The sequence below is a fragment of the Mesocricetus auratus genome, unplaced genomic scaffold (genome assembly GCF_017639785.1).
Source record: "Mesocricetus auratus isolate SY011 unplaced genomic scaffold, BCM_Maur_2.0 Super-Scaffold_100676, whole genome shotgun sequence".
Lineage (NCBI taxonomy): Eukaryota > Metazoa > Chordata > Mammalia > Rodentia > Cricetidae > Mesocricetus > Mesocricetus auratus.
In genome coordinates this window covers 144,587,671-144,613,051 of record NW_024429266.1, presented here as the reverse complement: position 1 = coordinate 144,613,051, position 25,381 = coordinate 144,587,671, and the positions used below count along the sequence as shown (strand labels likewise).

The 25,381-nt window shown below is 43.9% G+C and overlaps 1 protein-coding gene and 1 pseudogene across 14 annotated transcripts; both read right to left on the bottom strand.

Annotated features, from left to right (window-relative positions):
- Positions 1–6: 6 nt before the first annotated feature.
- LOC121136941 (sperm motility kinase X-like) lies at positions 7–14,936 on the bottom strand. Of its 14 annotated transcripts, none has more exons than XM_040738505.1 (6): positions 14,797–14,936; positions 2,447–4,432; positions 1,776–2,118; positions 953–1,078; positions 493–609; positions 7–255 (listed from the first exon to the last, which is right to left on the bottom strand). In XM_040738505.1, the coding sequence occupies exon 2, from the start codon at positions 4,408–4,410 to the stop codon at positions 3,202–3,204; it is 1,209 nt and encodes a 402-aa protein (XP_040594439.1). In that variant the 5' UTR covers positions 4,411–4,432; positions 14,797–14,936; the 3' UTR covers positions 7–255; positions 493–609; positions 953–1,078; positions 1,776–2,118; positions 2,447–3,201. The 14 variants fall into 14 exon arrangements, with proteins under 14 accessions (XP_040594439.1, XP_040594433.1, XP_040594435.1 ...); XM_040738499.1 differs by lacking the exon at positions 14,797–14,936 and having other exon boundaries at positions 1,776–1,871; positions 1,976–2,118; positions 2,447–5,293; XM_040738501.1 differs by lacking the exon at positions 14,797–14,936 and having other exon boundaries at positions 953–1,064; positions 1,776–1,871; positions 1,976–2,118; positions 2,447–5,293.
- On the bottom strand, positions 11,980–15,747 carry LOC121136942 (annotated as a pseudogene).
- Positions 15,748–25,381: the final 9,634 nt, after the last annotated feature.

The window sequence follows — 25,381 nt, the reverse complement described above, 5'->3', positions numbered from 1 at the left end:
GTGTGCTTGTGCATCCGTGTCCTTGTATATATCCATGTGTATGCTCTAACTTTTAAGTAAGTAGCCCATGTATTCCCTCAAATGTTAACTCACAGATATGTACACCTTGTGTTTTGGACATAGGCTTTCTCAAGTCCAGCAAGGTTGAAGCACCTGCAGTCAAGTGTGGTCGTGTTTGTGGTGGTGCACGCCTCTGATCCCAGCACTTGGGAGACAGAAGCAGGCAACTGTCTGTGAGACAAAGGCCAGTCTGCTCTAGAGAGACAGGGAAGGACAGAAAAACCCTGTCTCAGAAACATAATAAAACAAAACAAAGACAAAACAAAAGGTACATGCATGTCCCTCCATCTCCAAGTTCTAGGGTAACAAGCCTCAGCCAGCCAGCTGGTTTTCCCTGGCTCTCTGGGTCATGACCACATATCTCACAATGAAAGCAGGCACTGTATGGACAGACAGGCACCGTCCCAGCCCTCTTGTGCTTCTGAATCTCACCCAGGTATGGATTTCACAGTCTTGACTCACAACCCAGTCATCTCAATTGTGGAGGGCATGTCCAGGAGCAGCAGTGTGTCTATGAAATCGGTTCAGGAAAATCAGGACAGCCCAGCTCTGAACGGTGTTTTGTTTGTTATCACAAATGAGAAAAAGCATGAAAGAAGAAGGACAAAAGCATGTTATATGGGTTTCACACGGCAAGCCTCCCTCCACCCCAGTCTGAAACCCACATAACCACCACAATTGTGTCCTGAGTTGAAGCAGGGGATGCAGCAAATCAGGGGCACTAACTGGGAACAGGTATAGAGTGGCCACAAGGTGGCAGCAAAACATCAGAGGGTCTCAGGGCTTCAAGACATTGCTGCATTCTGCCTTTCTCATTTGCCCAGGACTGAGTCTCCATGCCCTCCATTCCTCCCCTTTCCCTCCTCCCACATGATCAATAGGAAGCACTTACTGAACAGCTCCTCAGTACACTGCACAAGAGATGACTCCATGCTCAGCCAATTCCAGATGTGAATCACTCGAAATATTCACGGCACATCTGGATGCTCTGGTTTCATCTATACCTGGGAAAGGCAGTCTGATTCATGAGGAATATGAGGTTGTGGTGGGTTGCCATGTCATTGTTTTCTCAGATATGGGGATTAAGATTTGGGAGTAAGGATTGTTTATTTAAAATAGTGTCAGCCCGGCGGTGGTGGTGCTTGCATTTAATCCCAGCACTCCGGAGGCATAGGCAGGCAGATCTCTGTGAGTTCGAGGCTGGGCAGGATCGACAGCCTCCAAAACAATACAGAGAAACCCTGTCTCATAAAAACAAATAAATAAATAAATGAATGAATAAATAAAAATAAAATAGTTTCATTCTTCCTAGACTGGCCTCAAACTCTGTGCTTTGGAAGATGACCTTGACTGCCTGATGCTCTTGTCTCTACCCCTAATACCAGGCAAAGTCCACCTGATATTATTTAGTGCTGGCAAAAATCCCACGAACAATAACCACTGTGCACAGTGGACCCGCTGACCTCAGGTCCTCCTGTTCACATTCTGTTTTTAGAGAGAGATCTCACAATGCCACCAAAGCTAGACTATTGCTCCTTATAATGCACAGGCTGGATTTGAGTCTATGGCTAGTCCACAATCTAAGCCTCCAGAATCCAGGGATATCAGCATACACCTTCACCTTGGCTCTGCCATCTAGTCTTAAGGGAAATCCACAAAATGCCTAGAAAGGGAAAATGGGAGGGAGGGAGAGCCCAGGGATGAGGGGACTGAACCTTCAAGCAATGTGAGGCTTCATCTTCCTACTATCATCAGCTGCTGCTGTGGACATGCACTGGAGAGGCTTCTGCCTTCCATTCTGTCCCACGGAGCTGCGTAGGAAGTTAGATGAGACCAGCCTGAGGACTGCTAATCAGAACGGGGCTTTGAAAATATCTGGCTACACGGGTGATGACCTGGGCTGCTGCACACTGACCTGCGTGTCCTTGATATGGCATGGGATGGGGACACCTTCCTTTACCTCCCTCCCAGCCAGGTCACAGCTCACCAGCTTCAGAAGAAAAGGCTACGCTCATGTTTGTGGTCCTTCAAAAGACTCTCAGTAGAAAGTCAGGTCATCTAGAAATAGTGAAAGAGAAAAGGCAGGGTCAATGGTGCAGATCTGTTATTCCATAGGGATGACCCAGAGCTCCAGGTCTTCCTCAGCTACACAGTGGATCCCAGGCTTGGCTGAGATACAGGTGTGAGTCAGTTGGGACAGCACTTGCCCAGCATGCAGGAAAACCTGGTTTTGTCCCCAGGACAAAATAAACCAGACTTGGTGGAGAATTACTTTAATCCCTTCATTGGTACATGGAGATAGAAAGATTACAAATGTAAGGATATCCACAGCTACATGCATCATTTAAAAACAAAGCCACAAAACCCAATAGGAATAGGAGCTCACCTGTAGCCCCAACACTCAGTTGGGTGTAGCAGGGTCGCCATTCTTGGCAGCCTGTACTGCATACAGGAAACCTGTTTCAAAATAAGAAGAGAGAAGGGAAAAAGGAATTCTATAAGAAAAGCCTGATACATCTGTCACTGTGGGGTTTATGAGTCTTGAATTTTGAAAATGAGAATAAAATACGATGGATATAGGGTCTAGACAGAATTGAGGAACAGGTAAGGCAGGATTGGAGAACTGTACATAATGAGTATGTGTGTATATTAGCCTGACACATCCATGCCCACAGGGGTGTATGTGTGAGTGGTCGTGTCTGTCTGTCTCTTCTCACTGATTGAGCTCGTGTGTAGACCAGGAATAGAGACCCAGTGCTTTCACACCCTAATACTTTAGTTTGATTTTTGAGACAGGGTTTCTCTGTGCACAAGTGGCTGTGCTTGAACTCTCTCTGTAGCCCAGGCTACAGACCAGAAACAACAGAGATCAGGCTGCTCCCAGTCCTGGGTTATGTGGTGCTCCACCACCATGGACTTCCACCTTACTTTTCAAATGAGGTGTCTCCCTGACCTCTGGGCAGCAAGCTGCCATTCCGGCCTCTCTCATCCACCAGGCCTGAGATGAGACAAGGATGCTGCCACAGGCTGGTTTCAGTCTTTGCATTCACGCAGCTCCCAGCGCCAGGATCCACATCTCAGAATTTAAATAATCAGAACGTGCATGTTCCTTGTGAAGGGTTACACTCAGCCTGCAACTCCCTACACTGAACCTGAGTTGTTCCTACTTAACAGGACAAGACTCTGTGTGAACACTAAAACCAACAAAGGAAAAGAGTTTCCTTCCAAACAATGTGGACAGAACCAAAAGTCAGAAAATAAAATGGAAGCGTTCATGTGACATGTTAACACAATTGTGTGAAGATCATCCAGGTTGAGGACAAGGTCTGGCTGCATGGATTTCACCTGGTGATGGCAGCAGTCTCCCCCAGGAGACTGGTGTTGGAGAATCAGGTAAGTGGCCATCACCTGGTTGTAGTTTGGGTCTCTCAGAGAATCAATTCTTTCCTCAGATTTATACCCCATGACCACCATGGTGTTGACAATGCTTGGGCTCAGGGTGCCTGGGGGTTTCTGTGTGGAAGGAGGTGGCAAACGAGTCTTCCTGTCCCTGATCATGGGGCGCTTCATGATTTGATCAATGGTCGGCCTCCTTCCCGGGTTGATCATCAGCAGTTCTACGATGACATTGAAAATATCAATGGAAACATGCTGAGGTATGGTGAAGTTTGCGACAAGGATCTGATGCCTAACACCTTTAGGAGAGCTGGCCCGGAAGGGAAAGCGCCCAACCACCATTAGGAAGAGGAGCACACCTAGACTCCACATATCTGTGGCACACCCATCATAGGCCTCCTCTGCAAAGAGTTCTGGGGCACAGTAGAGCAGAGTGCCACAGAAGTCCTTCAGCAGCTGTCCTGGGGTCACGTTGGCAGCAAGGCCAAAATCACACAGTTTGGCATCACCTCTGCTGTCCAGGAGTATGTTATTGGCCTTAATGTCCCTGTGGGCAATATGGTTGCTATGGCAGTACTCCACTGCAAGGAGTATCTGGGTAAATAGCCTTCGCACCTCGCTCTCCTCTAAGGACCCCACTTCCAGAATGTGTCGAAGAAGATCTACCTCTGATGTGTACTCCATCACTAGAAGGTGGTATCTCTTGTTTGGAGCACGTAAAAACAACTTAATGATATTCGGATATTTGAGACATTTCATGATGTTGACTTCACGGTTGACAAGAGATGCGTTCTTCTTATTTCTAGCAGCTTTTACAGCCACACAGGTTACAGTAGGAACGTGGAAGGCCAGTTTGACCTTGGAAAAATGTCCCCGGCCCAGGGTCATCATCATCTTATAGTCCGTCATGAAGGACTCCTCGGAGGAGTAGTAGGCCTCCCTGCCCTGCTCCATGGTCGGGTCCTTGTTGATATGGCTAGAAACAAATTCACAATGGGGAAGTTTAAAGAAAATGTTTATATCAGGCCCAGGTGACTGTCCATAACTACACATTCCTATGTCCTAAAGGAGACACCCAAAGACATTGCAGACAACCTAACCAGGTACTTGTTGCTCAGGAAAAGAATTAAGTACCTTCCATATCCGTGGACTGCAGAATGTGACTCCAATGGCACTGTCAGGAACCATCCAGAAACTCAGAGAATGAAACAAAGGTCACAGAATCTAAGACCCAGTCATAGGGGGAGAATCATGATCCTCTTACTGCACCCAACACTCACAGAGATGAGCCTCTAGTAAAACCAGATGCAATAGCAGTTGCCAAGACAACAGACACCTGGAAACCCAGAGTGTATGTGTGGGGAGATGGACCAGGAGCATTCACTCTGAGAGCAGGCAGCCTCTGACTACGTTGGCATGTTGTGACAAAATGCTGTGTTCCATGGAAACCCAGGGCCTGGACTAACATCTGTGAGGGTTATAGATGATGTCATTCATATGATACCCATTAGGCCTGAGACATCAAACCAAAGCCCAGGATCCCAGAGACAATCGCCTGATGTGTTCAAAGTGATGAAGAGAATATTTGTCTGACAGTACTTGAGAGGCAGAAGCAGGTGTATCTCTTTGAAATCTAGGCGAGTCTGGTCTACAGAGAGTTCCAGGAACTTGGAAACCTTGGCTACACAGAGAAACCTTGTATGGAAAAACAAACAAAGAAAAGTTTAATTGGAGTTTAAATAAACTCCAGCTTGGGAAAACAAGGAACTTCAGACCAATATCCCTCATGAACACTAATGCAATAATACTCAGTAAAATACTGGCAAATCAGATCCAAGAAAACTCATCCACCATGCCCAATTAGGCTTCATCCCAGGGATGAAAGGATGGTTCAACATATGAAAATCCATCAATGTAATCCACCATATAAACAAGTTGAGATACAAAATCACATGATCATCTCACTAGATCCTGAAAAAAAACCTGTGACAAAATCCAACACCCCATCATGATAAAGGTCTTGGAGAGATCCGGGATAACAGGAACTTACCTTAACATAATAAAAGCTATATACAGCAAGACAACAGCCAACATCAAACTAAATGGACAGAAACTCAACGCAATTCCTCTAAGATCAGGAACAAGACAAGGCTGTCCACTCTCTCCATACCTCTTCAATATTGTACTTGAAGTTCTAGCTAGATCAACACGACAAAAAAAATAGATCAAGGGAATACAAATTGTAAAGGAAGAGGTCAAACTTTCACTATTTGCAAATGATATGATAGTTTCCATAAGTGACCCAAAAAACTCCACCAGGGAACTCGTATAGCTGATAAATACCTTCAGCAAATTGGCAGGATACAAGATCAACTCAAGAAAATCAGTAGACCTACTATATACAGATGATAAAAGTGCTGAGAAAGAAATCAGAGAAACATCACCCTTTACAATAGCCACAAACAACATAAAATACCTCAGGGTAACACTAACCAAACAAGTAAAAGACTTGTATCAAAGAACTTTGAGTCTCTAAAGAAAGAAATTAAAGAAGACATCAGAAAATGGAAAGATCTCCCATGCTCTTGGATAGGTAGGATCAACATAGTAAAAATGCCAATCTAACTGAAAGCAATATACAGATTTAACCCAGTCCCCATTAAAATTCTGGCAATTACAAATAAAGCTGCTATGAACATAGTGGAACAGACATCTTTGTTGTATGAATGGGCATCTTTTGGATATAGAAGGCAAGGCATTTTTAAAAGGTATAAGTTGAATTACTTCAGCAGCATTTATAATCAAGTGTACTTTAGCAGTTGTTCCTTCCTGAGCAATCAAAATACTGAAAAACACAATAGCGTACAGTATCCAGACTCTGTGTATTTTCCATCTTTACATGGCTTATTTATTTATCTATTATTACTTCATTTCTTTTACTTTTATTTATTTTTTGCTGAGACAGGGTTTCTCTTTGGAAACCTGCCTGCCTCTGCCTCTGCCTCTGGAGCAATTCCTACCGGCATGCGCCACCACAGCCGGCTTCTCTACTTATTTACCACTTTGTCCTTTTTTTTCTCTCTCTCTCAATCTTACATATATTTTTAAACACACTGTAAACCTTTAGAAGTTTTTCTTCATCCAAGTCTGACTTTACTGTAAATCTTTGTGTTTTTCTGGCCACGTGTCTTATCTGTTAAAACCGTGGCTGTTTAAACTGCCGTTTTTCCAAGATGGCGGGCGTAAGCGTGACTCCAGCTTACCGCCTCAGTCCATGCTGACATCCAGCAAAAGCTGCCACTTCCAGCTGTACATACACACCCTTCAATCGTTAGCAGAGCCTCTTAAAAGAACCTTGCTGTGTTTTGTTGTTGTTGTTGTTGTTGTGTTTTGTTTTGTTTTGTTTTTTGCTTATGCTGAGTCAGGAAGACACCCTTAAGCGAGCCGTGGCGTGAGTCTCTGCCTGTCGCTAGCAAAACAGAGCCCACCTGAGAAAATGCTGCTACCAAAAATCTGCGCTTCTCTCCATTCTTCTGTTTCTAAAATTCCTTTAAAGCTTTTGTCATTCTACGTGGAAATTCAATACCACTCCTGATCACCATTATGTAAAGAGAAGCCTTCCCAGCACCCTGGTTCCAGTCTTTGTAGTTTGCTAGTGAAATCATCAAACATGGAACAGTTTTGTTGGTTAAACGTTTCAACATTATCTTCCACTTTTTCTATTCTGTCTGTTGAACACATTTTTCTTAAAAGTAATTCAATTTTTTGTTCCGTCTCTTTAAACCTGTTTGTCAGACTTACATTATCATTTTTAATATCCTGAATATTTTCTACCAAACCTTCCTTACTATCCTGCAAGGAATTTTCCATTTCCTGAATTCTTTGTACTAAGATTTCATAACTATCCTGCAATAACCGTATGACCTGTATAAGTTTCACCCTATTTTTGAACCATTTCTTTAGCAAAATTATATTGATTATGAAACTAATAATCACCATCGTGGGAGGGAAGTACCTTTCAGGTAGGTCATCAACTCTTTCTAAAATTCCCATCGATACAAAAAACAAGAAAATTCTTAATATCCTGCATCGTAATGTTAGTTGTTGACATTGTATAAAGCAGTTAATTTTGTTACCAGTGGAGTTTTATTCAGGCCGAAATCAGCAGGCCGCCAGTAAAAGAGCACGTGACCGCGAGAGAAATCTCGGACTACCGCCTAACCTTACTTCCCCCATCAGGAATCTTTCCATTTTCTGAAGGCTTCTTTAATTTCTTTCTTTAAAGACTCAAAGTTCTTGCAATACAGGTCTTTCACTTGTTTGGTTAGCATTACCCCAAGGTATTTTATGTTGTTTGTGGCTATTGTAAAGGGTGATGTTTCTCTGATTACTTTCTCAGCCCTTTTATCGTCTATATAGTAGGGCTACTGATTTTCTTGAGTTGATCTTGTAGCCTGCCACTTTGCTGAAGGTGTTAATCAGCTGTAAGAGTTCTTTGGGTCACTTATGTAAACTATCATATCATCTGCAAATACTGAAAGTTTGACCTCTTTACAATTTGTATTCCCTTGATCTATTTTTTTGTCATGTTGATCTAGTTAGAACTTCAAGTACAATATTGCAGAGCTATGGAGAGAGTAGAAAGCCTTGTCTTGTTCCTGATCTTAGAGGAATCACGTTGAGTTTCTGTCCATTTAGTTTGATGTTGGCTGTTGTCTTGCTGTATATAGCTTTTATTATGTTAAGGTAAGTTCCTGTTATCCCGGATCTCTCCAAGACCTTTATCATGATGGGGTGTTGGCTATAGGAAGGTGAAGAAAACCACCTCAAAGGGGCAGAAAACATATTCAACAAAATCATAGAAGAAAACTTTCCCAACCTAAAGAAAGTCATGGCAATGAAGGTACAAGAAGCTTACAGAACACCAAATAGAGTGGACCACAAAAAAAGTCCCCTCGCCACACAATAATCAAGACCCCAATATATACCGAATAAAGAAAGAATATTAAGAGCAGCTAAGGAAAAAGGCCAAGTAACATATAAAGTCAAACCTATCAGAATTATACCTGACTTCTCCATGGAAACTCTGAAAGCCAGAAGGTCCTGGATAGATATTCTACCAACACTAAGAGACCATGGATGCTATACCAGACTAAGAGACCAGACTACTATACCCAGCAAATCTCTCAGTCAGTATAGATGGAGAAAACAAGATATTCCATGGCAAAACTTCATTCAAGCAATACATATCCACTAACCCAGCCCAACAGAAAGTTCTGGAAGGAAAACTCCAACTCAAGGAAGTTAACTACAACCAGAAAAACATAGGCAGTAGATAATCCCACTTTACCAACAGCCAAAAGAAAAAAGGGGGGGAATTCCACACATAATTCCACCAACAACAGCCATTCTGAATCAAAGAAGAATGAGCAATCAATGGTCATTAATATCCTTCAATATTAATAGCCTTAACTCACCCATAAAAAGACACAGGCTAACAGAATGGATTGGAAGACAGAACCCATCCTTCTGCTGCATACAAGAAACATACCTCACCCTCAAAGACAGACTTTACCTCAGAGTTAAAGGTTGGGAAAAGATTTTCCTATCAAATGGACCCAAGAAACACTGGTATAGCAATCCTAAATCTAACAAATTTGATTTTAAAATAAAATCAATCAAAAGAGATGAAGGAGGTCATCACAGGAGAAATCCACAAAAATAAAGTTTCAATTCTGAACATCTATGCCCCAAATACAAAGGCACCCACGTTCTTAAAAGAAACATTACTAAAACTCAAATCACATATAAAGGCCCACACACGTATAGTGGGAGACTTCAACACCCTACTCTCACCACTAGACAGGAATACCAGACAGAAACTTAACAAAGAAGCAAAGGGTTCTAATACAAGTTACGACCCAATTGGAATTAACAGACATCTATAGAATATTCCATCCACATAAAGAATATACCTTGCCCGGCGGTGGTGGTGCACGCCTTTAATCCCAGCACTCGGGAGGCAGAGGCAGGCAGATCTCTGTGAGTTCAAGGCCAGGCTGGACCGATAGCCTCCAAAAACAATACAGAGAAACCCTGTCTCGTAAGGTATATATATATCTTTTTCCTTGTTCTCACCAGCACATGGAACCTTCTCAAAAATCGACCACATACTTGGCAACATATCAAACCTCAGCAGGTACAAAAAATTGGAATAACCCCTATTGATTCTTGTTTGCTTGTTTTAATTAAACCATGTTCTCTTGGTCATGTGATCAACTTATTACCATAGACCCTTGTCCTTATTTTTCATCAGATGTCTCCTAAGTCAATACTTATTTCTACTGATTTCACTCTAAGAAATATTCTCCATGATTTTGACAAATGTATTCAAAAGCCCCAAAGAAAGAGGTGAAAATAGTCATGTTAATGGTAGAGAAGTAACCAATGAGAGATAATTGAAGTTCAACACCATCCTCCAGGTCTCTGCCTACATCTGTAAGTGACTGTGGACACAGAGGTGCATACCTTACTCCCAGCACTCAGGAGTCAGAGTTCTGTATTCCAAGAGTTAAGGAGACATAATTCAGGAAGATCAGGAGATCAAGGGCACTCTCTACTACATAGGAATTTCAATAACAACCTAAAATACATGAGATTCTGTACTGATGCAGTAAAACAAAAGCAGGCCCATGTGAAGCAGGGAGTGGTAGCATATCCATTATCACAGCCACTCAGGAACCTGAGTCAGATTGCATCATATGTTAAGGCCAGCATGGGCTACATAGTACCAAGTCTGCCAAGCAAAGCTACAGAAAAGGCACTGTCTCAAAACAACACACTAGCCTCTCTGTATCCAGATAGCAGTCTATTGCTGCTTGATACAAATGCCAACCCCAAACAACAGGCAAAGGAAGCCGGCACCTCACAAATATACTCCTAGTACTGAGGCAGTTTGTTTGCCTCAAGTTCAAAGCCAGCTCGTATTTTGAATTTTTTAATTGGATTTTTGGAGACAGTTTCTGTGTGTAGCCATGGCCATCATGGAACTTGCTCTATAAACCAGGTTGGCCTCAAACCCAGAGATCTTCCTGCCTCTGCCTCCTGAGTGCTGGGATTAAAGGTATGCACAAGAACTGCCCAGCTCCATTTTGAATTTTGTTTTGTTTGTTGTTTGTGTGTTTGTTTTCATAAGACTGGGTTTCTCTGTGTAACAGCCATAGCTGTCCTGGAACACACTCTGTAGACCAGGTTGGCCTTGAACTCACAGAGGTCTGCCTGCTTCTGCCTTCTGAGTGCTGGGATCAAAGGCATGCACCTTTACCACCCTACCCATTTTGAAGTTTTATACCATAGTGTAATTATACTTAGGGGAGGGACATGCTTGTGAAGGTCAGATCAATCTATGCAAGTTGGTTGTGTCTTCCATTATGTGGATGCTAAGATGGAACTCAAATGGACAATTTGGTAACAGGTGTCTTCCCCACAGAACTCTCCCTATACCCACATTGTGTTTATGTACACCTGTCCCAGTCTTTGACCTTCACTGGGTCTGCTTTGGTTTCTGTATCTGAATTCTCCAGAGAGCAAAGTGGTATTTCCTCTTCCTAACGTTGCCCCTTCTCTTTTGGGTCTCATGCAAGTCTTGGGGGTTGAGGAGATGCCTCATTGGGAAAACACTTGCTGCTCAACATTACATCTTAAGTTCAGATCCCAGCATGTTGTAAAAAGCTGCTGTAGTGATACTATCTGTAATTCCAGTGCGTGGGGGGGGGTAGAGACAGGAGGATCCCAGTACTCTCTGGTTGCCAGTCTCCCAGTCTAGCCTAACTGGTGAGCTAGAGTCAGTGAAAAAACACACATCAAAATATAAGTGAAACTAAGATGCCTGACTTGGACCTGTGGCCTCTGTGTGTGCAGGTGGGCATGCATGCATGATTGAGCTCTGCACAAGTTTCAAATCTCTCAGCACTTCCGTCATGAATCCTTGTTCATCCTCCCTTCGGGAGGCCATGAGCCACAGGGACAGTGTCAAGAGGGGTCACCACAGCAGCTGGGGACTTTTTACAGCACTGACAGGTTGGCAAGGGGAAGAACTGGAAATCCAAGCACTCGCTGGAGGGCTGTTGCTATACTGGGCCCTGAGCAAGGATACTCTTTGACTAGCTCTAGGACTTTAGAAAATGACAGGAAAGTTCATCAGTGTGGACAGAAGCATGACAAAGGCATAGGCGTCCTGGTAGACCTATTTCGATGACTTTGGACCTACACTTACCACTGGGCCTGGACACCAGGAGACAGACAGCTCTCTGGCCATGCTCTTGGAAGTGACAGTAAAGTTCTCAGGACACCCTAGCTAAGGAACTGTGGTGTCACTCCTCTGCCCTCTAGAGGAGGTCAACAGGCATCCATGAAGGGCAACCCACATTATTACATCTGCCTTATACCGATGTGTTTGGACTAGAGTCAAGGGGAAACAGAGTATACAGAGGAAGAAGGCATCAGAACAATCGTAAGCAATTCAAGGAGCATTAATGTGATTCTCTTGGTCCTCTTTCCACATCAGATCCCATCCTGCTCACCCCACAGACAAGACACTCAACCTCCCCTGTCCAGGGTTTCAGCTTCTCCTCCTCTTCCCAGCTCTAAAGTTCTCTTCCTGGGGATAGAGATCCTACTCCAATACCCATCACCCCTCTCAGGGCCTTCACCAGCCATCTGATGACTGGTAGTGCCAGCCACTCCCTGCCCGCTGTGTCTGATTGGTTATATTTGTGTCAGGTCAGGTGGAGGGGTCGCTGTGTCATGACATGGTCTTAACAGTCATAGAAGTCCATGTGGGCACCAGACTGGAAAGTTCCTTTTGCAGGAAGGTCAGCAGTTTCTGGGCTGAGGTCCCACAATCTACCAGCCCCCCCTTCGACTTCCGCTCCTGTAGTCTGGTCCTTAACTCTGGGTTCTTGGAGGTTTCTCGAGCCAACTGCTGCATGTCTGTGTCCAGGGGACCTAGTGGATGGAAAGTTCAAGACAGGGACAGAGGTTGAGATCCCACTGTGTGTGGAGGGTGGAGCTGAGTCAGGTCTGGCCCAAGGCTCCATTATGTTGTCTTTATTTTTTTCTTTTTTTAGTTAGATTCTCTGTTGAAATTCAGGATCCTCCTGCCTCTCCAGGACCAGGATTATAGGAGAGGACCACCATGCCCAGCTCACATTACTACTGAGTTCTGAACTCAACGCTAAAGTCTATTAAGGGTGGTTCACAATCAAGCTCATCATCTCTTACCCAAGTGACACCTCTTCCCGACTTTCCCACTCTATCAATAGATACTTGGACGCCACAGGTGTCTCACTCCACCTCAGCCAACCAGGGACCAGGTGAGACGTCAGCTTGATCTCAATCAGGTCTATACCATAACCTTGCTTTCGCCTTATTTCATCACCTGCTCCAGCCCTCTGATAAGTTCATCTGGCTGCCCTCTGCTGACTCACATGGCTCCTCAAAACCCTGGATGGGATCTCAGTTGGTAAAGTACTCAGTGTACAAGCATGAGGACCTGAGTTCAGATCCCCAGCAAAAAGCTGAGTGTTGGGGATGAGAGAGGGCATGGCTTCCTGTTGAGAGACCTTGCTGTTCTAGCAGAAAACCAGGGTTTGATTTACAGAACCAGCATGGCAGCTTACAACCATCTGTGACTGCAGTTACAGGGGGAGATGATGCCCTCTTCTGGCCTCTGCAGGCACTGCATGTAATGAACAGATACACATTAAGGCAAAATACCCATAAACACAACACAAACTCTTTCTCTGTCTCTGTCTCTCTCTCTCATACACACACACACACACACACACACACACACACACACACACACACACACACACACACACACACACACATGCACACCCGCGGGCGCACACATACACAGACTAGTCACTGACCACCTTTCTAAACTTACTGCATTTCTGGAGAGTATCTTCCACATGCTAATAAACAGCCCTCAAGGAATTGTGTAAACTTTTAATGGTGTTCAGGGACAGAAAAATTGTGGAACCCAGGACTGGATGAAGAATCACTTTGCGTCATTTGAATGTCCTCTAGCCTGCCCTCCTGTCTCATTTTGAGAAACAGTCTCCTTTAGCCCACACAGGCCTCTGACTTGCTGTATGGCCAGGGCTGACTTTGAACTCCTGCTCACACCTCTCAAGTGCTCTACCATGCCCAGTTTTATCTCCTTGAGCACCTCAGGGGACACACAAGCTATCTGTCCAAACAGACACCACTCTCTTTGGAAACCTGTTAGAACATTCTTACTAGAGTGGTTCCTGCTTGTCTACAGGCTCTGGGGATACCTAAACCTCTTAGTTCCTCCATGATCTCTGAGACAGCCTCCAGAGAGCTAACTGAACTCTGGGCTCATCTGCAATCAGCTTCCCTCCTAGCTGTGGCTTACATGTGATCACTGCTGTCTGAATGAGTCTAGGCTGAGCTCAAAGCAGGTAGGCTGGAACAAGCAATATCATGTATGTGTGTGAAGGGCAGTGCCAGGTAATCTGAGGAGACCCATGTAGATCAAGAGTTAGAAGCTAGTTTGGATCCTGTCCTGCCCACTCAAGTAGTAGACAGACCATTATCCCACCTGCTTCCAGGATCCTGACCTCCTCCTAAGGGGAACAGAAACCTGGATCTCACCCTTGAGTAGCTCACACATTCCTCCATATATTGCTACTTTCTAACTACAGAAATCACCAGGCAAGAAGAAAGGCCCAGCACAGTGGCATCTTAACAGGCTGCTGAGACAAGACAAGGCATCAGATGACCACCTACACTGTAACATGGATGAGAAGAGGACCCTGTCTTCTTCATCCCAGCACCCCTTTCCCACCCCATTCAGGGTTCCAGCTTAGATCTGCCTTCGATGCTCACCACTCAACAAGGTCTCCTGCTTGTCTTTGAACATTTATTGTGGCGGGCCTACAGGAAGTTTTGCTAGGTGTTCAGGATACATGGATGGATATTATGTGACCCTTGAGGGATATAAACACACAACTAAGCATATAAAGGTAATGTAGTCTTTTGTTTTCAAATTGTAACTTATTTATTTTTAGGTGCATGGATGTTTTGTCCCACCTGCTAGTTAGACAATTCCTAATGCTACATACCTCTGTCTCTGAAAGCCATAACTTCTGTGTCTGTATTTTCCTTGCAAGATGAGGAACCAAGGGAGCAGGGAACAATATATTCTTTAGATTCTTTTCTGAGAATATTGACGAGTTCCCTACCTTTCCAGTCCCCAGAAAGGCACCAGCCATGTCTGGGGACGTAATGGACGTATCACCCACCTACCTGGAGCTCCCTCAGCCCCCTCACACTGGGTTCCTCAGCAGCTAGGACCTGGTACAACATGTCTCGGGCAGCCTTCCCGGCACAGTACAGCCCCCAACCCTTGAAGGGCTGTAGGGCACACAGAGATGAGATGTTAGCCACAGTCTTGCTGAAGCCAGGCCTCTCTCAGAAGGCATTCAGGTTACCGGAGGTCACACAGAGCATGGAGGTCAGGTTTAGAGCCCAGTAGTTGTTCACTTCAGCTGGGTCATTCACGTTCAGGAAGCCATTGGACACATCCCCAAGAGTACCTGAAGAAACAGGACGGAAGAAATGACACAGCAGCGGGGACTCTCTTCTCTTCAGCCTTCCACAGGTTCTCTCATATCTCTTTTTCCAATTCATCTCAGATCTGCAGACACTGCTAATGCAAGCTAAGAATACACCTGTCTGAGACCTCTTTAGAAAAGCAGGGGGATTAGTTCTGAGACCTGATGTCTTGACTTCCGCTCCCACCAGGAGGCACTGTTGAAAGCAATGAGAAAGTTTCACAGGAGCTTTAGACAAGGAGGCTGGTCTAACCCTGCAGGGACATCCTATTTCTGCTTGGAGTCTGGACTTTTAGGGACGACCCACTGGTGAGAGTCTTCAGCCCTGGTCTGTTGAGGAGTCTCACCTGCATTGTTGATGAGCTGCAGGCGCTGCAGCCCCTCCGGCCTGGGGAGCTTGCGCACTGAGCACAACAGCTCCTGCACTCTGGCGCACTGTGCTCAAGTCGATGGCTACCCGCACCACTCGCAGGTGAGGATGCTGTGTGCCCAGCTCCTCCTCCAGCTGCAGCCGCGCCAAGTCACTGCGTGCGCTCAGAAGCAGCACGGAACCGGGCAACAGCAACCAGGCCAGCAGCAGAGCATCGACAAGGCAATGGCAAGTCAGCATGCACACAGTGCGACCCAGTCTGTCTCTTTCCATGCCTGGAGCTCAGTTGAGCACACAGCTACTAAATTGGCAAGGGGCGGGGCCTGCCGTTGGCACTGGGTAGCAGACAGGCGGGCAATCATCTACTAGTGCCTTGGTGAAGAGAACCAATAGCCAGGGAAGCATGGCCTGACAGGAAATCCCAGTCCTCACCTCAGAGCAGCCTGATTCCACTTGAGCCACTCCCACAAGCTCAACTCCTTCAGAGTCCTCAGTTTCCACCAGTTGCAGACCCAGCTTCCTCCACCAGGGTTGATTGGTTTGTCTTCAGTCACACTGGGAATACCAGGAAGTGACCAGCAGCAGCAGTGGATCAATTCCTTCCTTACCTGTGTAGAGTTTGGGGTCCCCTCGCACTCTGGGTGACAGAAACTTTCTCTGGAAGTGCACAGCAGCTCCCCCAAGGGAAAATGAAGAGGACACGGGAAGAGAAACCCGATAATCACAACAATCTCATAAACAAGATAATGATCCATCTAACAGTCAAAATACACCTTGATTCCTTGGGAGCTTTGGACAGCAGCCTTTAGGCCTTGTCACAAACGTGTTAAAACTCTTTATGTCAAACGGTAACGAAAAATTCCCTAGGCCAGCGTGGTGGTACACACTTGTAGACCCAGCACTTGGGGGATGTCAGGGAAGGATAAGGAGTGTAAGAAAGAGACTGTTATAGTCCATTCTCAATATGAGGTGAGCTAGAGTTGATCATAGTGACAGACAAGCAGGCTGCTCTAAGACCCTCTTCCCCAGCTAGCTCCTAGCCACCTTTATTTTCAGAAAGGTACAAGTGCTGTGCTCAGTAATTCAGCTGGATCACATCAGGGAAGCTGCCAATCAGAATGGGCCAGTCTCAAGTCCCAAATTATTTATTGCATGAGGAATTTGTCCTGGCCAATGAAATGTGGAATTAGTGGATGCAAGTCCTACAAGCCTGCAGGAGAGAACAGGAATGTCTCTCAATATGTTTATAAAAGCCACTGTCTTGTGCCAAAGCAGCACCTTGGCCATTTATGACCTTTCTCTATGCTGGAGTCCCTTTCTGCAGAATTGTATATTAAAAACCACTTAGTTTCCACTAGTCTCTTGAGTTTGTTATTATCTGATTTCCAAAAGGAACTGGAGGATTTTCCAGACTACATACATAGTGTGTTCAAAACCCTGTCACACAAGAAAACACAATACAGAAAAAAAGGAGGTGGGGTGCTTGGGAAGATAGCCAAGACAGTGAAGTGTTTGCCTTGTTGAGTTTGAACCCCAGAACCCTCCAAAAAACAGTGGGTGTGGCTGGGTGATGGTGGTGATTGCCTTTAATTCCAGCACTCAGGAGGCAGAGGCAGGCAGATATATGAGTTTGAAACCAGACTAGTCTACACAGAGAGTTTCAGGACACCCACAAAGAGAACCCCTGACTCAGATATGTATATATATATGTGTGTGTGTGTGTGTGTGTGTGTGTGTGTGTGTGTGTGTGTGTGTATCTCTATTTACCGTGGGAATTGAACCGTGGTCTTCCGGAAGAGCAAACATGCTTGTGCTGTAACAGGCTTTCTCTTGGGCCACCAGACAGCTCCCAAATCATGACACAGAGATTTCTTATTAGTTAGCAATCTTCGGTCTTGTCTTAGGCTTATTTCTGGCTGGCTCTTAGAACTTAAGCTGTGCCTCTTCATGTAGCATTTGACTCATGGTTTTTATCTTTCTTCTGTTTGTCCTACTATGCCTAGCCGGCTGGCCGATGCCTGGCTTCTGGTACTGGACATATCCCTCTCTTCCTCCCTTCTATTCTTCCACTTCATTCTGTCCCCCAGCCTAGAGTTCTCATCCTACGTATTCCTTGGCCTCCATAGATATTGACTGTTCAGCTTTGTACTAGAACAATCAGGTGCCTTAGGCAGGTATGGTGAAACAACAACACCTGTTTACATAGTTAAACAAATGTAGCATAAAGTAAAGAAACCCACCTTTACATAATTAAACACATGCAGCATAAAGGAAAGAAACACACCTTTACAGAAACAAATGCAGGATCAAGTAACACATTTTTACACAGTATAGGAATATTCCACAACAAGATACTCTTCAATGCTGAGCTATCTCTCTAGCGTGGTTTAATCTTCTGAACAATGTAACAGAATGCCAGGGCTCAGTGAGGCTGCCTGGAATTCCAGGACTCAGGAAACTGAGGCAGGCTTTAGATTCATGGCCAGTCTCAGCCACATATGAAGTTCCAGGTCAGCCTGAGCTACATTAGCCTGCCCTCAAACAAGCCCCACTCAATCACATAAAAATCTGTGTCAGCCTATAGGAAGCAGTGTTCCATGATGTTTATTTTTGGAGCTGGAGAGACAGCTAAGCACTTAAGAGCACTCACTTGTCTTCCAGAGGACCTGAGTTTGATACAAGCAAATATATGCAGGCTGTAACACCACTTCCTTGGGATCCCATCACCAATTCTGACCTCCACAGGCACAGACATACACACAAGCAAACATTCACTCACATTAAATAAATAGAATTTATTCTCATTATTTAAAAAATTAGGCTTATTTTAATGTGTGCTAGAGTTCTGCCTAAGAGTATATCTATATAGGCCTGGGCCTGGGCTCTGCCACTGAAGCTTCCATCCCGGCAGAGGCAGCAGGAGCCAAGGTACCACAGTTGCCTGCTCCACCCACGGAACTAGGACTAGACCAGCTGCTGGAGCTCAGGGACTGCCACAGCTGCTTCCATCCCAGAAGCAGGAGCAAACTCACCCTAGCATCCTAGGCTCCTGCTCCACCCACGTGACTAAGGCTATCAGGGCCTGTCTCCAGGCCAGACTCCTGTGCCTGGGGTATACAACTGGGGCTCCCATCCATCCCAGTGGGATCCAAAGCACCCCAGCATCCTAGTCCATTTCTCCACTCACGAGACCAGGAAGTGGAGAGCTGCTAGAACAGTGGACTTTCTGACACCCAACAGAAGGGAACCCTGGTCCCACACCCATCAGGAGAGGAAGAGGCACCCTCTGGAACCCACTGCAAGAACAGATGGGAAGGAGACAATATAAAAACACAAGGAGCAACAGAAAAACCAATATGACACTGCCAGAGTCCAGAGACCCTACACCAACAAGGCTGGAACACCCCAACACAAATGAACTAGAAGAGAATGACATAAAAAACAACTTCATGGAAATTATAGAGGATATTTATATTTATAAAAATATTAAGAGCATCTAGGGAAAAAGGCCAGGTTACATATAAAAGCAAACCTATCAGAATTACACCTGATTTCTCCATGGAAACTCTGAAAGCCAGAAGGTCCTGGATAGATAGTCTACCAACATTAAGATTCCACGGATGCCAGCCAAGACAGCTATACCCAGCTAAGCTTTCAATCAATATAGATGGAGAAATCAAGATATTTCATGACAAAACCAGATTTAAACAATACATATCCACTAACCCAGCCCTACAGAAAATTCTGGAAGGAAAACTCCAACCCAAGGAAGTTAACTACAACCAGAAAAACATAGGCAATAGATAATTCCACTTTACCAACAGGCAAAAGGAAAAGTAGTGGAAATCCACATACAATTCCAACAACAACAACCATTCCAAAACAAACAAGAATGAGCTATCAATGGTCACTAATTTCCCTCAATATTAATGGTCTTAACTTGCCCATAAAAAGACACAGGTTAACAGAATGGATTTGAAGACAGAATCCATCCTTCTGCTACATACAAGAAACACACCTCAGCTTCAAAGACAGATGTTATTTTCAGAGTAAAGGGTTGGGAAAAGATTTTCCAATCAAATGGACCCAAGAAACAAGTGGGGGTAGCAATCCTAATATCTAACAAATTAGACTTTAAACTAAAATCAATCAAAAGAGATGAAGGAGGTCACTTCATACTCATCACAGGAAAAACCAACCAAGATGAAGTCTCAGTTCTGAACATCTAGACCCCAAATACAAAGCCATCCACTTTCATAAAAGAAACATTACTAAAACTCAAAGCACATATAAAACCTCACACACTTGTAGTGGGAGACTTTAACACCCCACTCTCACCACTAGACAAGACCACAAGACAGAAACTTAACAAGGATACGAAGGACCTAATAGAAGTTATGACCCAATTGGGTTTAACAGACATCTATAGAACACTCCATCCAAACACAAAAGCTCCACACGGAACCTTCTCAAAAATCAACCACATACTTGGCAACATAGCAAACCACAACAGATACAAAAAATTGGAATAATTCCATGTATCTTCTCAGACCATCATGCCTTAAAGTTAGAATTCAACAATAACACAAACCACAGAAACCCTGCAAACTCATGGAAATTGAATAATACACTATTGCACCACTCCTGGGTCAAAAAAGAAAAAAAAAGAAATTAAAGACTTCCTAGAATTCAATGAGAATGAAGACACAATATACCCAAACTTATGGGACACTTTGAAAGCAATGCTAAGAGGAAAGTTCATAGCACTAAGTGCCCACATGAAGAAACGGGAGAATAGCCACACTAGAGAATTAACAGCACAACTGAAAGTTCTACAACAAAAGGAAACAAACTCACCCCAGAGGAGCAGACTCCAAGAAATAATTAAATTGAGGGCTGAAATCAATAAAGTGAAAACTAGGAAAACGATATAAAGAATCAATGTAACAAAGAGTTGGTTCTTTGAGAAAATCAACAAGATAGACAAACCTTTATCCAAACTTACCAAAAGTCATATTATGAACATGCAAATGAACAAAATCAGAAATGAAAAGGGAGACATAACAACGGACACTGAGGAAATCCAGAGAATCATCAGGTCATATTTTGAAAAGCTGTACTCCACAAAATTTGAAAATTTAAAGGAAATGAACAATTTTCTGGATAAATATCACTTACCAAAATTAAATCAAGAACAGATAAGCAATTTAAATAGTACTATAACACCTAAGGAAATAGAAGCAGTCATCAAAAGTCTCCCAACCAAAAAAAGCCCCGGGACAGATGGCTTCAGTGAAGAATTTTACCAGAAATTCAAAGAACAGGTTATACCAATTCTCCTCAAAGTATCCACAAAATAGAAGCAGAAGGGTCTTTGCCAAACTCTTTTTATGAGGCTTCAATAACATTGATCCCCAAGCCACACAAAGACACAACTAAGAAAGAGAAACTTCAGACCAATATCCCTCATGAGCATTGATGCAAAAATACTCAATAAAATACTGGCAAATGGGATCCAAGAACACATCAGAAACCTCATCCACCATGATCAAGTAGGCTTCATTCCAGGGATGCAGGGATGGTTCAATATACGAAAATCCATCAATGTAATCCACCATATAAACAAGCTGAGAAACAAAAATCACATGATCATCTCATTAGATGCTGAAAAAAACCTTTGATAAAATCCAACACCCCTAATGATAAAGGTCTTGGAGAAATATGGGATAACAGGTACATACCTAAACATCATAAAAGCTACACACAGCAAGCCAACAGCCAACATCAAACTGAATGGAGAGAAACTCAAGGCAATTCCTCTAAGATCAGGAACAAGACAAGGCTGTCCCCTCTCCCCATATCTCTTCAATATTGTACTGTAAATTCTAGCTAGAGCAATAAGACAACAAAAGGAGATCAAGGGGATACAAATTGTAAAGGAAGAAGTAAAGCTTTCACTATTTGCAGATGATATGATAGTTTACATAAATGACCCAAAAAACTCTACCAGAGAACTCTTGCAGCTGATTAACACCTTCAGCAATGTGGCAGGATGCAAGATCAACTCAAGAAAATCAGTAGCCCTACTGTATACAGATGATAAAAGGGCTGAGAAAGAAATCAGAGAAACATCACCCTTTACAATAGCCACAAACAACATAAAATACCTCAGGGTAACACTAACCAAACAAGTGAAAGACCTGTATCACAAGAACTTTAAGTCTTTAAAGAAAGAAATTAAAGAAGACACCAGGAAATGGAAAGATTTACCATGCTCTTGGATAGGTAGGATCAATGTAGTAAAAATGGCAATCCTGCCAAAAGCAATCTACAGACTCAATGCAATCCCCATCAAAATCACAGCACAATTCTTCACAGACCTTGAAAGAACAATTCTAAACTTTATATGGAAAAACAAAAAAACCCAGGCTAGGGAAGACAATCCTGCTCAACAAAGCAAAGCATCCCTGACTTCAAGCTCTATTATAGAACTATGGTCCTGAAAACAGCTTGGTATTGGCACAAAAATAGACAGGTAGACCAATGGAATCGAATTGAAAACCCTGAGATTAATCCACAAACCTATGAACACCTGATTTTCAACAAAGAAGCTAAAATTATACAATGGAAAAAAGATAGGATATTCAACAAATGGTGCTGGCATAACTGGATATTGGCATGTAGAAGACTGCAGATAAATCCATGTCTATCGCCATACACAAAACTTAAGTCTAAATGGATTAAAGACCTCAACATAAATCCAGCCACACTGAACTGGAAAGTACCCCTGAACGAATTGGTACAGGAGACTGGTTCCTGAATATAACACCAGTAGCACAAACACTGAGATCGACAATTAACAAATGGGACCTCCTGAAACTGAGAAGCTTCTGTAAGGCAAAGGACACAGTCAGCAAGACAAAAAGGCAGTCCACAGAATGGGAAAAGATATTCACAAACCCCACATCTGACAGAGGACTGATCTCCAAAATTTACAAAGAACTCAAGAAGCAAGTCTCCAAAACACCACAGGATCCAATTAAAAAGTGGGGGACTGAACTAAATAGAGAATTCTCAATAGAGGAGTCTAAAATGGCTGAGAGACACTTAAGAAAGTGCTCAACATCCTTAGCCATTAGGGAAATGCAAATCAAAGCAACTCTGAGATATCATCTTACTCCTGTCAGAATGGCTAAAATCAAAAACACCAATGACAATTTATGCTGGAGAGGATGTAGAGAGAGGGGAACACTACTCCACTGCTGGAGGGGGTGCCAACTCGTACAGCCACTATGGAAATCAGTATGGAGATTCCTCAGGAAAATGGCACTCAGTCTACCACAAGACCCAGAAATTCCACTCTTAGGCATTTACCCAAAAGATGCCCATTCACACAATAAGGATGTCTGTTCCACTATGTTCATAACAGCATTATATGTAATAGCTAGATCCGGAAGCAACCTAGATGCCCCACAACTGACGAGTGGATAGAAAAAATGTGGTACATTTACACAATGAGGTACTACTCAGCAGAGAAAAACAATGGAATCTTAAAATTTGCAGGCAAATGGATGGCACTAGAGGAAACCATCCTGAGTGAGGTAACTCAGTCACAAAAAGACTAACATGGTATATACTCACTCACATATGGATTTTAGATATAGATCAGGGGAGTGTCAGCCTAGAATCCCAGTGCCAGTGAGTCTGGGAAACAAGGAGGTTCCCAAGAGAGATGTATGATACCCCCAGAGAAGTAGAATGAGGCAAGATCTCCTAAGGAGATTGGGAACATCGGGGGAGGGGAGAGGGAACCAAGAAAAAGAGAGGGGGATAAGAGGAGGGGAGAAGAAGGTATGGGGGAGCAGCTAAACACTGAACTGAACTCCTGGAACCCAGTGACAGAGATGGAGGAGTTATGAGCAAAGGGGTCCAAGACCATGATGGTGAAACCCACAAAGACAGCTGACTGCATAAGGGGGAGCTCTTGAATCCCAGACTGATGGCTGAGAGGCCAACAGGCAACTGATCCAGACTCCATGAATGTAGTGCCAGTGAGAAGGCCACACAGAAATCACTGGGGCCTTGGGTAGTAGATCAGTGTTGACCATGGTGTACGAATGACCTTTGGGAGCTCATTCCACATGGAGGGATGCTCTCTCAGCCTGGACACATGGGGAAGGGCCTAGATCCTTCCCTGGATGAAATGGCAGACTTTGGAGATTCCCCCTAAGGAGGGCCTCACCCTCCCTGGAGAATGATGTGGGGATGGGGTGGAGGGCTGGGAGGCCTGGTGGAGGGACAAGGGAGGAGGGGTGGGAGAAGGAGCTGGGATTGACATGTGAAGCATTCATGTTTCTAATTTAAATAAAAACATATATTGAGGGGAAAAAAGAGTATGTCTATATGTACACCACATGTGTATGTTATGTGTGTGCACCCTATGTGTATGTATGTATGCTCACCACATGTGTATGTATGTATACCACGTGTTTCTATGTATGTATGTGTGTATATATGTATGTGCACCACGAGAGTATTATGTATGTTTACCACATGTATATGTATGTATGTGTACCACATGTGTATGCATGTAGACCACGTGTTTGTATGTATGTATGTGTATATATGTGTATATGTGTATGTGCACCACATGTGGATGTCTGTATGTACACTAATTGTGTATTATATATGTGCATCAATGTGCATGTGTGTATACCTCATGTGTATGTATGTGCACCACATGTGGATGTATGTGCACCACATGTGGATGTATGTGTACCACATATATGTGTATGTATGTTCACTACATGAGTATCATGAATATGGACCTGTGTGTATGTATGTCAACCACATGTGCATGAGTTTATGTATATCTACCAACTGTGCCTGGCATCTGAGGAGTTAAGAAGATAGTTCTGCTCTCAGCAACAGGAGTTGCAGACAGGGTGAGCTGCCCTGTGGGTACTGATGATTGAACTTGGTTCCCCTGAAAGTGCACCAAATGATCTTAATTGATGAGCCATCTCTCCAGGCCCTTTAAGGAATAAACAAGATCTCCATGTGGCTGTCACAAACAAACATGCCCAAAAGCTGTTGGGGGTAGCAACTGGCACGACCAAGCTTAAAGACTCAAAGGGCAATAGTAGAGAACTATCACAATCCCAGATCTGTGTGCTGGTTACTTTTTTGTCAGCACCAACTAGAGTCATCAGAGAAGGAGACAAAATGAAGGATTGTCCCCATCAGACTGCCTTTCCAGAAACGCTCTGGAGGAATTTCTTGATTGACACAGAAGAGTACAACCCACTGTTGTTGTAGCCACTTCTGGGCAGGCAGCCCAGGGTTCTATAAGAAAGGAGGCTGAGGGGCTGGAGAGATGACTCTGTGGTTAAGAGCACTGTCTGCTCTCACAGAAGTCTTGATTCAATTCCAGTATCCACATGATGGCTCACAATCATCTATGGTGTGATCAGATTCTCTCTTCTGGGGGAGAACAGACATACATGAAGAGGAAATACTCAACCAGTTAAAACACAAAAATAAACAAATCTTTAAAAGAAAAGAAAGAACGCAGGCTGAGTAAGCCAAGGAAGGCCAGTCAGGTAGATTCTTTTCTCCAGACTCTGTTTCATTTCCAGCTTTTAGGTTCCCTGAGTTCCTGTCTTAGTGTTCTATTGCTGTGACGAGACAGTATGACCACAGCAACCCATATAAGAGAATACATTGAATTAGGACTGGTTTACAGTTCAGAGGTTTAATCCATTATTGTCATGGCAGGAAACATGCAGCTGGACAGGAAGCTGAGAGCTCTGTATCTGGATTGGCAGGAAGAAAGGAGAGAGACACATGGGGCCTGGCTTGAGCCTTTGAAACCTGAAAGCTCACCCCAAGTGACACACAATCTCCA

What these genes read in the sequence shown, in the direction of transcription:
- LOC121136941 (XM_040738496.1), bottom strand. Translation starts at nt 4,509, where the DNA reads ATGTGTAGTTATGGACAGTCACCTGGGCCTGATATAAACATTTTCTTT.